Below are 13,023 nucleotides of genomic sequence, written 5' to 3' on the forward strand. Positions count from 1 at the left end.
CCAGCCCCACTAAATACATTTTTAAAAGTTTATATATGAAATAGAATATGTTAAGGTTTGTTCAGAATCCATAAAGGAAAAAGAAAACAGGTTGGCTTTCTTGGGCACAAGATGAAAAATACCATATTCAACTGTTAATAAGTTTATTCAAAAATTCCTAACAAAGTTTACTTGAAGGAGTTTGTGCTGTTCGTTAAACTTGGGCTGGGTATGCAACTCAGAGGCATAAGCACTTGCCTGGCAAAAGCAAGGTCCTGAGTTCAATCCCCAGTATGGCAAAAAACAAAGAAAGGATAGTTAAACTGAGGTTAATTTTGCCAGCTTGTTTATATCACACATTGAAAATCATCACATCTGACAATATCAATCACCAACCAACAGGCATACAACTGTTTGGTCTAAACTTTTAAAGTTCATATATAATACTGGGAGATATTTCTTAGTAATAAGCATTGGGGAAACTTCCAACAATTTGCTTACTTGGTTACTCTAAAACACTTTTTTTTTTTTCTGATGTTGGGATTTTGGAGCACTTATAAAGAACTTCATTTTGTTGCAGAGTTGATACATAAGTTCTCATTCGGTGCTCTAGTACACTACCATGCTTGATTATCTCCAGATTGGAGAAAGTCTGATTCAGTCCCATCAGTGTGTGTGTGAAAGGTCCTAACTTCTCAACCATGAACAACATCTGACCCCTTGATTTATTTTAATCTCAGGCTTCCTCTGAGTTCTATGTCTTTATCTGGATCTTTCCTTGACTATTTTAAACTGTTTCCAGAATGTATTCATTTACAACAAAAGACTAAATTTCCATTGTATGGAAGTAAAATTAGCAAGTTATCACATTTAGAATCTATAGGCACTTTATCTTTAAAAATGGAAATATTATAGTTAAAGGAACAATTCTTTAATTTTGTCTAAATAATTTAGGAATTTTTAACTAATAAAAAAAGAAACACGGCTCACAGAAGCTTTGAAGAATATCAAGAAAGAACAAATTTATCACTTGAGCATTCCTGCATTTGATATTTCCTTGTTTTAATCAGCAGGAAACCATGCAAGTCCTTTTTGAAAGTTTTTTTTTTTCCTTAACTTGGCAGAAATATGTACTACAAACACTGTCACATGACTTTGCTGTGCTCTAAATAGGGACATTTCCAGGAACGAATAGAATACCCTTGAGGCATACTGTGAAATCTAAGAAAGACAGCAGGGTTGAAAATGGGTTTAGCCCCTCTTTTCTCTTTGTCTTTAAAAAAATTATTTTGAAAAGAATATAGTAATAATTAATATGACATTAGAAATGGTGCACATTTAGAAGGCCAAGATGAAAAGCATTCAAGCATGATTTTTGTATTACACATTGTAAGAACAAAAATTTTAGGTTTCTGGAAAACAAGCACTAATATGAAATCATATGTCCAATCTTATATAACTATATCTGTTAATCTGAGCAACAGATTTGATTATAAAAATAGATCCTATATCAACCACTGTTGATCAGCTATTCTTCTTCAGAAAATCTGTAACATATGCATTGTTGGATGTTACCCTGTTTCTGTCATTGTTGCTTATTTTTGTTTCTGCTTTTGTCTTTTACTTTTCAAGATGAAATATTAAAATTAAATTTAATTAAAAAAAGAAAAGAAAAACATGGGCTCAACCTCCAAGGGGGAGCATACAGAAAGATTCTGTGGCCTAGAAAATGCAGCCTGGCACCTAGGGTGGGAGGCCCTGTGCTGTGGCTGGCTACTGAGATGACGGATTCCATGCACACCTAAAAGACTGCCATGCTCTGGCTATTCTCAGTTCAGAAGGGATCTTGACTGGTGGTCCTCAGACAACTGAAGATTAAGGCAAAGTAATGTTAAATCTCATTAGGGCAAGATGGACACTGGATTAGACCTTTGAACTACATCTATGGTGCAACTCTTCCCTACCACTCTTTCTGCTCTGGTCCAAGCCATAGTCCTGCATTCCCTTGCCCATGACAACAAGCCAGGTAGAGCCTAGCTAGGAAGCTTTATCTACAGGTTCTTATCACTAAGCTCTTTGCCATTTGTTTGATATAAATTTATAAACCAAATTTGTGGGTTGCCTTTTCATTTTGTTGGTAATTTCTTTTGACGTGAAAAAACTTCTCAGTAAGAGCAGGTCCCAGTTGTTAATTCTTTCAGCTGTTTCCCATGCGATTTGATTTTTGTTCATGAAGTCTTTGCCTACCCCTATGTCTTCAAGAGTTCCTCTTACTTTCTTTTCCAGGAGATTTAGTGTCTCTGCTTTAATGTTTAGATCTTTAATCCATTTTGACTTTAGTTTAGTGCATGGTGATAGTCATGTAACTCAGTAGTGTCCCAAATTTTCTGATCAAGGAGATTATGGGGCCAAAGAGGAAAGTGATTGATGATGTAGAGTGTTTCTAAGGAGAGTCACATGGAGAGAAAACATTCTCTCAGGCTTTCACAGAGAGCAAAGCAATGGTCGTGACTCATCCACATGGCTGACACTGACAAAGGTTCTACAATCTGAGGTACAGGATCTCAGGATAAATCCTGAGGGGATTTCACTGACCTTATCAGACCCAAAAGCTACAACTCTTGTTGCATAGGTCCTGCTTTACCTTCATCTTAACCATTCAGCAGAAAAGTATAAAAACGAAAATAAGAAGTAAAGCCATGTTATGTTGAGCTGTAGGGGACTCAGGTCAACAATTTCTGACATTTCCAGTTAAACTGCAGACCCATTGCTATTATGGGCTACTGGACTCTTTTAGAATATTTTGCTGAGTTTACACACCTATAATATTCAAATAACGGAACTTAACAAAAAAGGGGTATACAGATGAATATCCATTTTGTATCTGTGTATTCAAAGTGGTTAGGATAGATATATAGTTACATTCTCTTGATGAATAGAGTGATTTGTTCTAATGGTGTTTGTAAATAGGTTGTCATGTCTGCATCTTGTACAGCAATTAACCACTAGGAAGAATGTATGCAATGTGTTAATTATTGAAACTGTCCTACCAATTTGATTTGAAACTGTCTCATTGCTATTTATTTATCAATAAAATTATGGGAAAATAAATAAAAATATATAAATAAATTTATAACCCTATTGATCTCCTATCTCCTTGCAATTTTCTTTTTAATTTGTAATTAATATACTTTATTTTATAGAGCAACTTTAGACTCAAAGCAAGCTTGAGCAGAAAGTGTAGTGCTCTCACATTAATTCCCTGCCATACAAGCCTTTCCAACATTATATCCCCAACCAAAGAATAGCACATTCTAATCCATAAATCCACATTTCATACAGTATTATTGAGCAAAATCTACAGTTTATATCAGGCCCATGCTTAGTGTCATGCATTCTATAAGTCTTAATAAAGGTACAAGGATAGTGTCAAATAATAGCTTCAACAACCTAAAAGGTCTTCTGGCCCTCCCCAATTCATCCCTGGACTACTCACTTCATAAAACTAAAAATAAATTGACAGAGTCCTCTTTTAGAGGTGGCAGATGTGGAAAATCTCAGTAAAGACATAAAAACAGGATGACAGAATTCTTTATTAGATGCATCCTCTTGTCCTGAGTCCAAAAGAAAAGTTAAAACAAGAAGGCCTCTTTTTTGTTGAAGAAGTATGGAAGGAAGTGTTTCATAAAGGAAAAATACAACATATTTATGGATGAATATAATATCCAGTGAGGAGGAAGTTTGTACAAACTTACCCATCATTGTTAACATCTGATACTACAACAGTATATCCAAAATAAGATGCCATCTGCAAAAGAAAACCATAAGAATGACATATTTTGTGTTCCACAAGTCCTTTTTATAGTCACCTCTTATTTTGCCTGAAGGACGTAACCCATTATGGTACATTGTTGCATGTAGATTTGCTGACTCTTGGATGTGGTCCGATTCTTCAGGTCATTTAGTTTAAACTTTGGCCCAGTGAATAATTTTCTCTGTAATAACCCTGACAGCTGCTTGGACATCCTCTGGATATGTTGTACAATTATCCCATTCAATTCTTTCTAAGAATGTTCTTTGCTAAATGTGGCCCTTCCACAACTTCTAGTGTTCAACCCCTTCTATTCTGCCGTTTTAAATCATATAGGATAATCTCATCTCACCTCCATATGAAGTTTCATGAGAATATTTTCAGATTATCTATTATCTGATCCCTGTTTCTTAGAGGTACTGTGTGAGATAACCAAGAGCACAGAAGGATTAAGTGATTTTATACTCTTGGCTTTTCACTGTTTATATTAATGAAGTATTAAAAAAAATTCCCCCGGGGCATGGTTTCATACCTCAGTATCCATTTATATTGAGTTTACAGTCAATGAACACTCTCAAATCTTTTCCATGGATCTAAGCTGTGTACCATACATTTCCACATTTTAAAAACAACATAGAAATAGTTGTTCAAAATTTACATATCTAATCAACTTCACTTGGGGTCATTTTTCCAAATCTTCCACAGAGACTCAGGAGATATATGAAATGCTTTGTAAAACTTTCACAATATTAAGTGGACTAAAGCCCTAAATTTTGGTTTAAAAAAAAAGATACCCAAAACACTTTATGTTTGTTTATAACTTTGATGACCCATTTTTGTGGCATGGATCGCTTAGATGGCTATATCACATTCAGTAAATAAAGTGCCAAATTTTACCATATTACAATACCCAGCAACAGTGAGGGTGGCAGGTAAGGTGTGACCTCACATAATATTTGGTTAAGAGTGGTGGATTATTTTCAGGCCTGTGACACATTCACAGTAGGACCTCAGCTCACAACAATGTGTAGAGATTAATATCTATTCTCTGGGAGGAAGTGCTCAAAACTAATAATTTGTTGAGATTCCATACTACATTGAGAACTGGGGGTGGGTTCCAGTTACCCTGAACAACTGAGGCACAGGTCCATGTCCATGTGCTCTGAGATGTAGGATGGAACTTCAGAATGGCCTGAGTCATCTAAGAAGAAGCGCTGGCATGAAGAATCCACTACCTTACAGGAGCTCCTGAAACATAGCAAGGCTGCACTCCTGTTCCAGAAATCCATGGCATTTTACTTTTAAGAAACAGAGTCCACCATCCTGTGCAACTCTGTGTCCATGTCCAGCACTGAGAGAGGCTGTGAAAGTCCTAAACACCAAGTACATGCTCTAGCCTTCTCTCCTGGGATTCTTTATTTCCTAAAGCCATGACAATACATGCAGACAAGAAAGGAGCCTCTACCTGCATTCATTAACATTTCTTTCAGTCCTTTTCCTTGAACTCTTTGTTCTTAGACATGTTTATTTCTCTCACAAACAAAAATAATAACAATAACACACACATACATGTGCACAGACCCTTATGTACACTGTCAGTGAGAGCGTATATCCTCCACATTACCAATGACCTGCACCTATCTGAATCACAGCTCCTTATCATTCCCAGCTGCTTCTCAAGCAACTGCAGCTACCACTTTCAGGCTGTCACTTGCCTTTGTCATTACTGAGTCACTTCACTGAGACTGCTCCATTCCAGCCCTGGCCTCAGTGAACTCTCATTTTTAAGTGCAATGTACAATGGCCAGGAGACCTGGCTAAATAGGACATGAATTTTTTTTTTTATTGCCATTTCTAGAACGGGAGTCCCTGGAGGGTTAAATGTCCAACACTTGTCAAGAAAGGAGATCACACAGACATTAATGTCAGCTTCAAGGCAGAGCATAAATTTTGAATGGGAACTTATTGAAAAAAATGACATGAAATGAGAGGGTTGATAAGGCTCATGGGAGAAGTCTCTATCCCCATTTCCAGAGTTCCTACTTCTCTCCTGCTTGTCTAAGCCATTGTGGCATTCACTGTGTCCTAGGATGTGCCCAGATGGCTGCTGTTTCAAAACTGTCTTGTTGGAGCTGTTATTATCTTTGTATTAGATGTTGCCCCTTCAACAAACCCATTCTTAGTGTCTCTGCCACCCTCACCATGTTATATAAATATCTATTTTCCTTATATTTCTGAACATCATATTGCATTATCACTAACATTTATTTGTTTTTTAATTAACTGTCCTGTTATGCCTCATCTACTACATAGTTGCACAAGAGTTGGGATCCAGTGGCCTGAAGCACTGTTGCAACCCCAGTGCCTAGAAAAGTTTGCAGCACATAGTAGGTGTTCATCAACTATTTCCTAAGTGAATTATTAAATGATAGGAGTATTAACATATATTGTAAGCATAGAGTGACTTTATTTCACATTAAAATGTCTTTACCTGTTCACCAGTGAAATTCTGAATGAAAGTCATATCTGTAGAGTTAATGATCGAGACCTGAAATCATAGAAATTTGATAGCTACATCAGTTGACATAGAATTAGTGAGTTGAGAAGGTCACGAGAGGAAGTGGGGGAAAGAGATATCTAAATATGTAAGCAGGATGGTTTGGACAACTGTACTGTGCATTTTTTTTACCTATGGAAAGGAACAGATAATATTTAGTTTGTTTTGTCTCCTCTTTTCAATTGTTTGTACTTTTTCTTTTCATAATTTCTTATACATTTCTTTCTTTTCTTCTTTCATCTTCCAATTTTACATGCATATCTGGTAATATGAATAACTGATTGGAAGACAACACATGTATTACAGCAAATGCTGTGAAATTCATATTACTTTGTTAAGTGAAATAATGTGCCATTTATAATCTCTGTTTTAATTCTAATTCATACTCTCTTTAAAAAATGATGAAGAAAAATAGAAGGGATTTCTCAATTAAAAATAGAAAGTGGAGTTTTATTAATCATAATTCAAATTAGTTAAATTTTATGTGAAGAGTAATTAATGATTACTCATATGTAGCAAAAAATGTAAACCCACAAAGATAATAAGAAAGCTCATTAAACTTTTTGATAACATTAATTCTAGGATATTGTCAAGCTTTTTTTTTTTTTTTTTTTTCAGGACTGGGGTTTGAACTGATGCCCTTGCGCTTGCCAGGGAAGCGCTTATTCTACTGAGCTGTCTCCCCGGCCCTCTAGGGTATTTTCAGACAAAACTCATGCAGAAGTAGTAAAGAGAAATTGAATTTAAGAACACTGAAAGCAGTTGACCTGATTGTCAGTTAATTTATTTAATCATAATTGTCATCTAAATCTGTCTCTGTTCTTATGCTATAAGAACTGATAATTATGATTTTCTGCAAAAAAATGTTTTTAAGAGGTATCCACATAACAAAAGCATTTATTTTAATCCTATTAAGCCAAACTCAAATCTATAAATAATTTATGCTTTCTAAATGTCTACAAAAAGTAAACATTGACATATATATGTATATATGTGTATATATATATATAAAGCTGTATGCATATTTTTTCTTAATTTCATGATAATTAGTTATAATGGGCTAGAACTGTATCTGTCTCAAATTCATATCTACCTGAGTCCCAAGAACTTGACCTTATTAGGAAATAGTGTCTTTGTAGATGAAATTAGATGTGGACCTCAGGATGAACTCATCTTATTTGACACTAAACCCAATGGCTGATGCCCTTATAAAAAGGAGAGGATACGCACAGAGATACAGGGAAGAAGACTGTGGAGATGGAAGTAGAGATGAGAGTGATGTTGCCACAAGCCAAGGAAAGTCAGGAGCCACAAGAGACTGGAAGGGACAAGAAGAATCCTTCTCTAGATGCTTTGGAGACAGCATGACCATGACCACAGCGTAATTTTGGACTTCTGGCCTCCAGGGCTATGAGATAATAAATATATGTTGTTTTAAGTGACCTTTGCAACACAATGTATTAGTGAAGTAAAACTTGATTTTACCATTCCAGCCATATGAGATATATTAAGGGTGGATATGAGTGCAACTTCTAGAATACTTTTAGATTGTGCATGTAGACAGGGCCACCCTTGTACATGACTAGGGGCTTAGATAGGTCACCTTGGTTTTGCTTTGACATTTTTAATGATCTAAAACTTTTGATAGCTATAAGTCTTTTTAAAAAGAAATTTTCCTCATATTTTCATTTTGTACTTGATTCCACAAATAATGGAACTATCTAGCCTAACTTAGTTTCTTTCCTTCTTTGTAAGAAAATGCCTTGATTGTTTGGAGGAATTTATTACTAAAGGAAACTTTAGAAGACTTAAAAGTTACATGCAGGAAAATATTTATTGGCATAGGCAACGAAATATTTTAGAATGGATTCTCAGTACTCACATATCCGAAGTTCTGTGCCCCTCTTGGAACTCCAGCAACCAGTTCTGGACATAAAAGTAGACATTGAGAAGGGAAATTGTATATAAATCTGAAGCTACATCACAAACAAGTGCTGCTAAAGATGGTGCCTCTTAAATGAATAACCATCTCGATAAAGGCTCTATGTTGGAGTTTAGGGTTTTGCAATTACATTTTCATTAGTTATTTTTAATATTTTTTACAGATAACAGAAAGACAAAATTGTGCTCTTGAGATTTTCCATTTTTTATATCAGTTTGCTTGCATTTCTGCCTCTTGAACTTAAGCCTGATTGCTTAGTCTACATGGGACTTGTAAGCTAAATTTCTTATTCTAATGCTGCCAGCTCTCTCTCAAGGGACATCTTTTGTGCTAACATAAAAGTACAGCTGCAGTCACACTAATAGACTAAAACAATTTTGGTCACCAGGCAAAGGCTACATACTATAAATGACAGGAAATGCCTTCTGGACCTTCCAGCCTACTACAGCTGCATTAGGGGTAATCTGGCTGCCCCAGTATCCCAGGAAAGAAGCATAAGTGGTAGAGGAGACAACTCTGGTGGAAAAGGGAGACATACTGCAATGGACTTGGCCTGACTTTAGATTCAGAAGGCAACGGTCCCAGCGCTGGATCTGCCCTATCCGTAGGTTAAGTTACTGAACCTAATTTTTCTGCAATCTGATATGTGAAAATTGGAATGCCTGATTATAAAAAAATATTTTCAGCTTTAAATTCTAGAAATTGAAGCTTTTTTGACTCATAAAGGTTTAAAATTTTATATAATTTAAAGAAAAGTAACATCAAAGAGAGTCTTATTGTATCCAAATCACCTGCCCTCCAATACTGCCCCAAAAGGTTCAGCACGAATTGAATGTTAAATGTAACTTTCATGCCAGGCTCCAGAAGTGTTATGTGCTGTGGGGTTAAAATTAATAATCATGGAAGAGTCACAACATTAGATGCCACATATTTCAACAGTAAATTCATTTATTTAACCAATAAACACAGAGCTCACCAAAATGTACACACACTTCAGTACTTCACTGTACTAAGTCTGGAAGCTAATGCCTAAAACTTTGAACACCTCTTATGATTGATTGTAGAGGCCAAAGGTAATAGTGTCAATCTCATAATGTCCTAATAAATTTAGTATTAAAATATTATCCAACTTTTTCCTTTCCAGATGTGTGTACATTTTTTTACTGGATTCTGTATTTATAGATGACTAGACATAGGATATAATAGTGAACAAAACAAAAGTCATTGCATTCTTAAGGCTTATATTCCAGTTGAAGAAACACTCAATTAAAAAGTCAATTAAGTGATAGAAAAAGACAAGTGCTATGGAGAAAAAATTTTTTAAAAAAAACAAACTGGTATAGGGTATACTAACACTAGAACAGGAAAGGAATTGCAATTCATTGGGGTAGTCAAGGGAAGATTTAAATGCAAACAAAACAAAGAAGTGAAGACTGAAGACCAGGAGAGGGTTGATATCATGGATGTCTAGGATGTGTGTGTTCTAGTTCCAGGGAACATCAAGTGTAAATGCCCTGAGTTGCAAGTACTTTTGGAGTGATTCAAAGGAATGCAAGGAGGCCAAGGTGGCTTTAGTAGAGGGAGTAGAGGTAATGAGGTCCAATTAATCAGAGAAAAGAACCACTTGATAGAGCTTTTTAAATGACCATAAACACTTGGGTTCTAGGATGAATGCACAGGGAAATCACTGGGAGCAAAAACATTACCTGATCTGACTTCTGTGTCAAGAGGGGCTTGATGGCTACAGGATTTAGATAGATTATAGGAGAGCAGGGAAACCAGCTAGGATGCTACTACCGTCAGGAGTGAGGATGAACTTGGGTCAGAGTACAAGTTATAAAGGAAGAAAGAAGTGATCTGATTATGGTAAGATTTTAAGGGTTGGGTGAGTAAAATTCACTTATAGATTGGATATGGGATGTGAGAGACATGGAACACTTTTCGCTGGACTTTCAACGTTTCCAGCTTGAGAAACTGCAAGGGTGGTAATGGCATTCATTTGCAACTGGCAGGGTAACAATTGAGTGTGTTTTGGCAGGAAGGTCAGGTGATTAGGTAGCAGCACACAGAGTTTGGGAAAGCTACTCAAACAAAAATTCTGAGTAAAGAGATGCATCCATGAACCTGGTATCAAATCTAAATCTGGATGAGATCACCAAAAGAGAACTCATATGGTAAGATGATGCATAAATTTAACTCTGGGCACTCTAGGGAGGGGAGGGAAATACAAGAAAGTTTCCTATAATCAAGGAAGATACCTACATAAGGGCCTACTGGGTTTTCTTTTCTTTTTCTTTTCCTTTTTTTTTTTTTTTTTTTTTGCAGTACCGGGGATTAAACTCAGGACCCTGCACTTGCCAGGCAAGCACTTATTTTACTGGGCTATCTCCCCTGGCCTGGCTTTGGGTTTTCTTAACAAAATTTATTTCAGTAAATTATAATCCCAGTGTAATAAGAAGGGGATTAGTGGAAGGGAGCTGATGGTCAGAGACTTCAGCCACAGAAAGGAGAGGCATCTCCTGCAAAGTAAAGAAATGCAGGCAGTAGCTGGAGAAGGGAGAAGAGAATGAGTTCTGTTCCTTTTTCTAAGATGGGAGAAATACCAGTATGGATATGTGTTAGTGAGAATGATGCAGGAGAGAGGGAAATGTGGACATGGTAACAGAGAAAAGCAATAATTTCTAGAATCCCATCTCTGATGGGGTCAGACCTAGGGCAGGGTTTATCTACATTGACAGGAGGGAAGGAGAAGCATGCTCTTGAAGATGAAGATGAGACTCAGAAAACCAAGCAACCTGGATACATTTTCTAGCCAGGGAAGCTTTCAGAATGTTAGCACTCTGCTTGGTTTTCAGTAATTCTTTTTTTTTCTCAGTTCACAACAACCAAAATCAGATATAAAGAAGTTGACTGATTTCAGGTCAGGGCTGTCCATTAAGATATATTATTCTATCTAACATGCAGGGCAATCACATTACTTTTCATGTACCACAACATTTAGATTTTTTTTTTAAATCAGCCATTTCACCCAGTAGCTTTGGAGTCTGCAACTTCCTATGACCCACTCCACTAAGGAGCTACTAAATGTAATGCTGATTAAAGACATTCATAATTGTTTATAAATGATTAGGACAGTTTAATTGTTTGAGGTCTAAGGCAAATTGGAACTGTCATTCAAGTACACATATTTTCATTTGGAAGGGAAAATAGGAGAGTTGTGTTAAATCCATTCCAATAATTCATGGTGAAAGCTTCAGAAGTTTGTTAATATCAACAATATGTTCAGGAAAATTTTAGGTCTTTGACCTGGAAATTCATGACTTGAACATCAAACCCACTGGCAAGAAGCAGAAAGGAGGCTAGCATTATTGAAAGTGTTCCACCTACTAAGCAATAAGCCATATGCTTTATCATATTTCACTCCTTTTGCTTCTAAAAGGAAGACATGAATACCCATTTTGACATACAGGGCAACAGAGCTAATAGTTAGAGAGTAGAAGAAGACAAGAAATGACAGCAATGTCAAATTACTTTGTTCAGACCAGACAGGACCTGATCTCTTTGTTGGGATTAGTTCACCACATCTGATGTCAAAATGAGAACAGAATTTCTAAACCTTTTGTGAAGGTATAGAAAATGAATACATTTGAAATTGGAGAAAATTATAGATTCTCTTGCCAGAAAAATGCACACACATTCAAATCTTCCATGTAATTCCTATGAAATTAAGTCCAGTGAGGCCCATCCATACCAGGGTTCTTTAGCAAGAGGGCAGTGAATAATTTTTCATAGAATTCCCACTCCCTCTTGTTTAATTAATATGTATTGTGCATATGGGACATGTGTGAGACCTTCCACCTGCTCTCCACTCCTCATACCCCTTTCAAGCCAGAGCCCAGGCCCGGTGTGTGTGTGTGTGGGGGATCATCCTCACTCTCCTGTGCACCTCCTCCATCACACAGGTCTGGTGTAGAACCCTGTAGCAGAACTCCTGCAGAGAGGCTAGAAGCCAGACCTACCCAGCTAATCCAGGGCTGAACAACTTGCCAGAGGGGCAGAGTGGGTTCACTTCCATGGGCTTCAGCAGGAAGAAACTGATCACAGCAGCCAGAACCAGGTCAGGCACGTCTGGACAAGTGCAAATGTGGTACATCCGGACCCAGTGACACTTTACTAGACCCAGATCTATCACAGCATCCTCTCTTTCTCTGCTGACCAAAAGAGGAGGCAACAGATAACCAGGGTGAACCAGTCTGCCTGGAAGACCCCATGTACATCAAGGGGAGATGATCAGACAGAACTTAGAGGAAGTAATTTTATTACAAATTCCCAATTTAATATCTGTTTAGCCACACAGATATAATGTTTGCTCTTATGGTCTAAAATCCAAGTCCATTAGTAACAAAAATGTGCCAACTGCTAAATATTATTACTACTGATTATTACTGTTCCTAATTGTAGTTCTGTCTTCTAATGCCATTTTGTAAATACAAAAATGTAAATGCCTTACCCACATAATCTCCCTTGGGTAAGAATTTCAGTAGGTGCTATTTTGAAAATAACAGTTAATGGGTAGAATTCTCACCCTGACTAAATATATATGCTAATATCTGTGATCTAAGCAACAAAAATGAGAATAGCAATGTATAATGCTAAAACCATGATTGAAATACCTGTTATTTTGGTCTTCTAAATGCATAGTGCTTCTAATGTCATGTGAATTATTGTTATACT

The 13,023-nt window shown here is 36.6% G+C and overlaps 1 protein-coding gene across 1 annotated transcript in view; it reads right to left on the reverse strand.

The window, feature by feature from the left end:
• The window catches only part of Itga8 (integrin subunit alpha 8), a 227,371-nt gene that overhangs the window by 155,604 nt on the left and 58,744 nt on the right, over window positions 1–13,023 (reverse strand). Inside the window, exons 9-11 of the mRNA XM_012517847.2 lie at window positions 8,230–8,273; window positions 6,282–6,338; window positions 3,735–3,787 (exon numbers count right to left, since the gene is read on the reverse strand). Coding sequence (XP_012373301.2) covers window positions 3,735–3,787; window positions 6,282–6,338; window positions 8,230–8,273 — 154 coding nt within the window. The remainder of the gene's footprint in view (window positions 1–3,734; window positions 3,788–6,281; window positions 6,339–8,229; window positions 8,274–13,023) is intronic.

Source organism: Octodon degus, unplaced genomic scaffold (assembly GCF_000260255.1).
Source record: "Octodon degus isolate 3935 unplaced genomic scaffold, OctDeg1.0 scaffold00220, whole genome shotgun sequence".
Lineage (NCBI taxonomy): Eukaryota > Metazoa > Chordata > Mammalia > Rodentia > Octodontidae > Octodon > Octodon degus.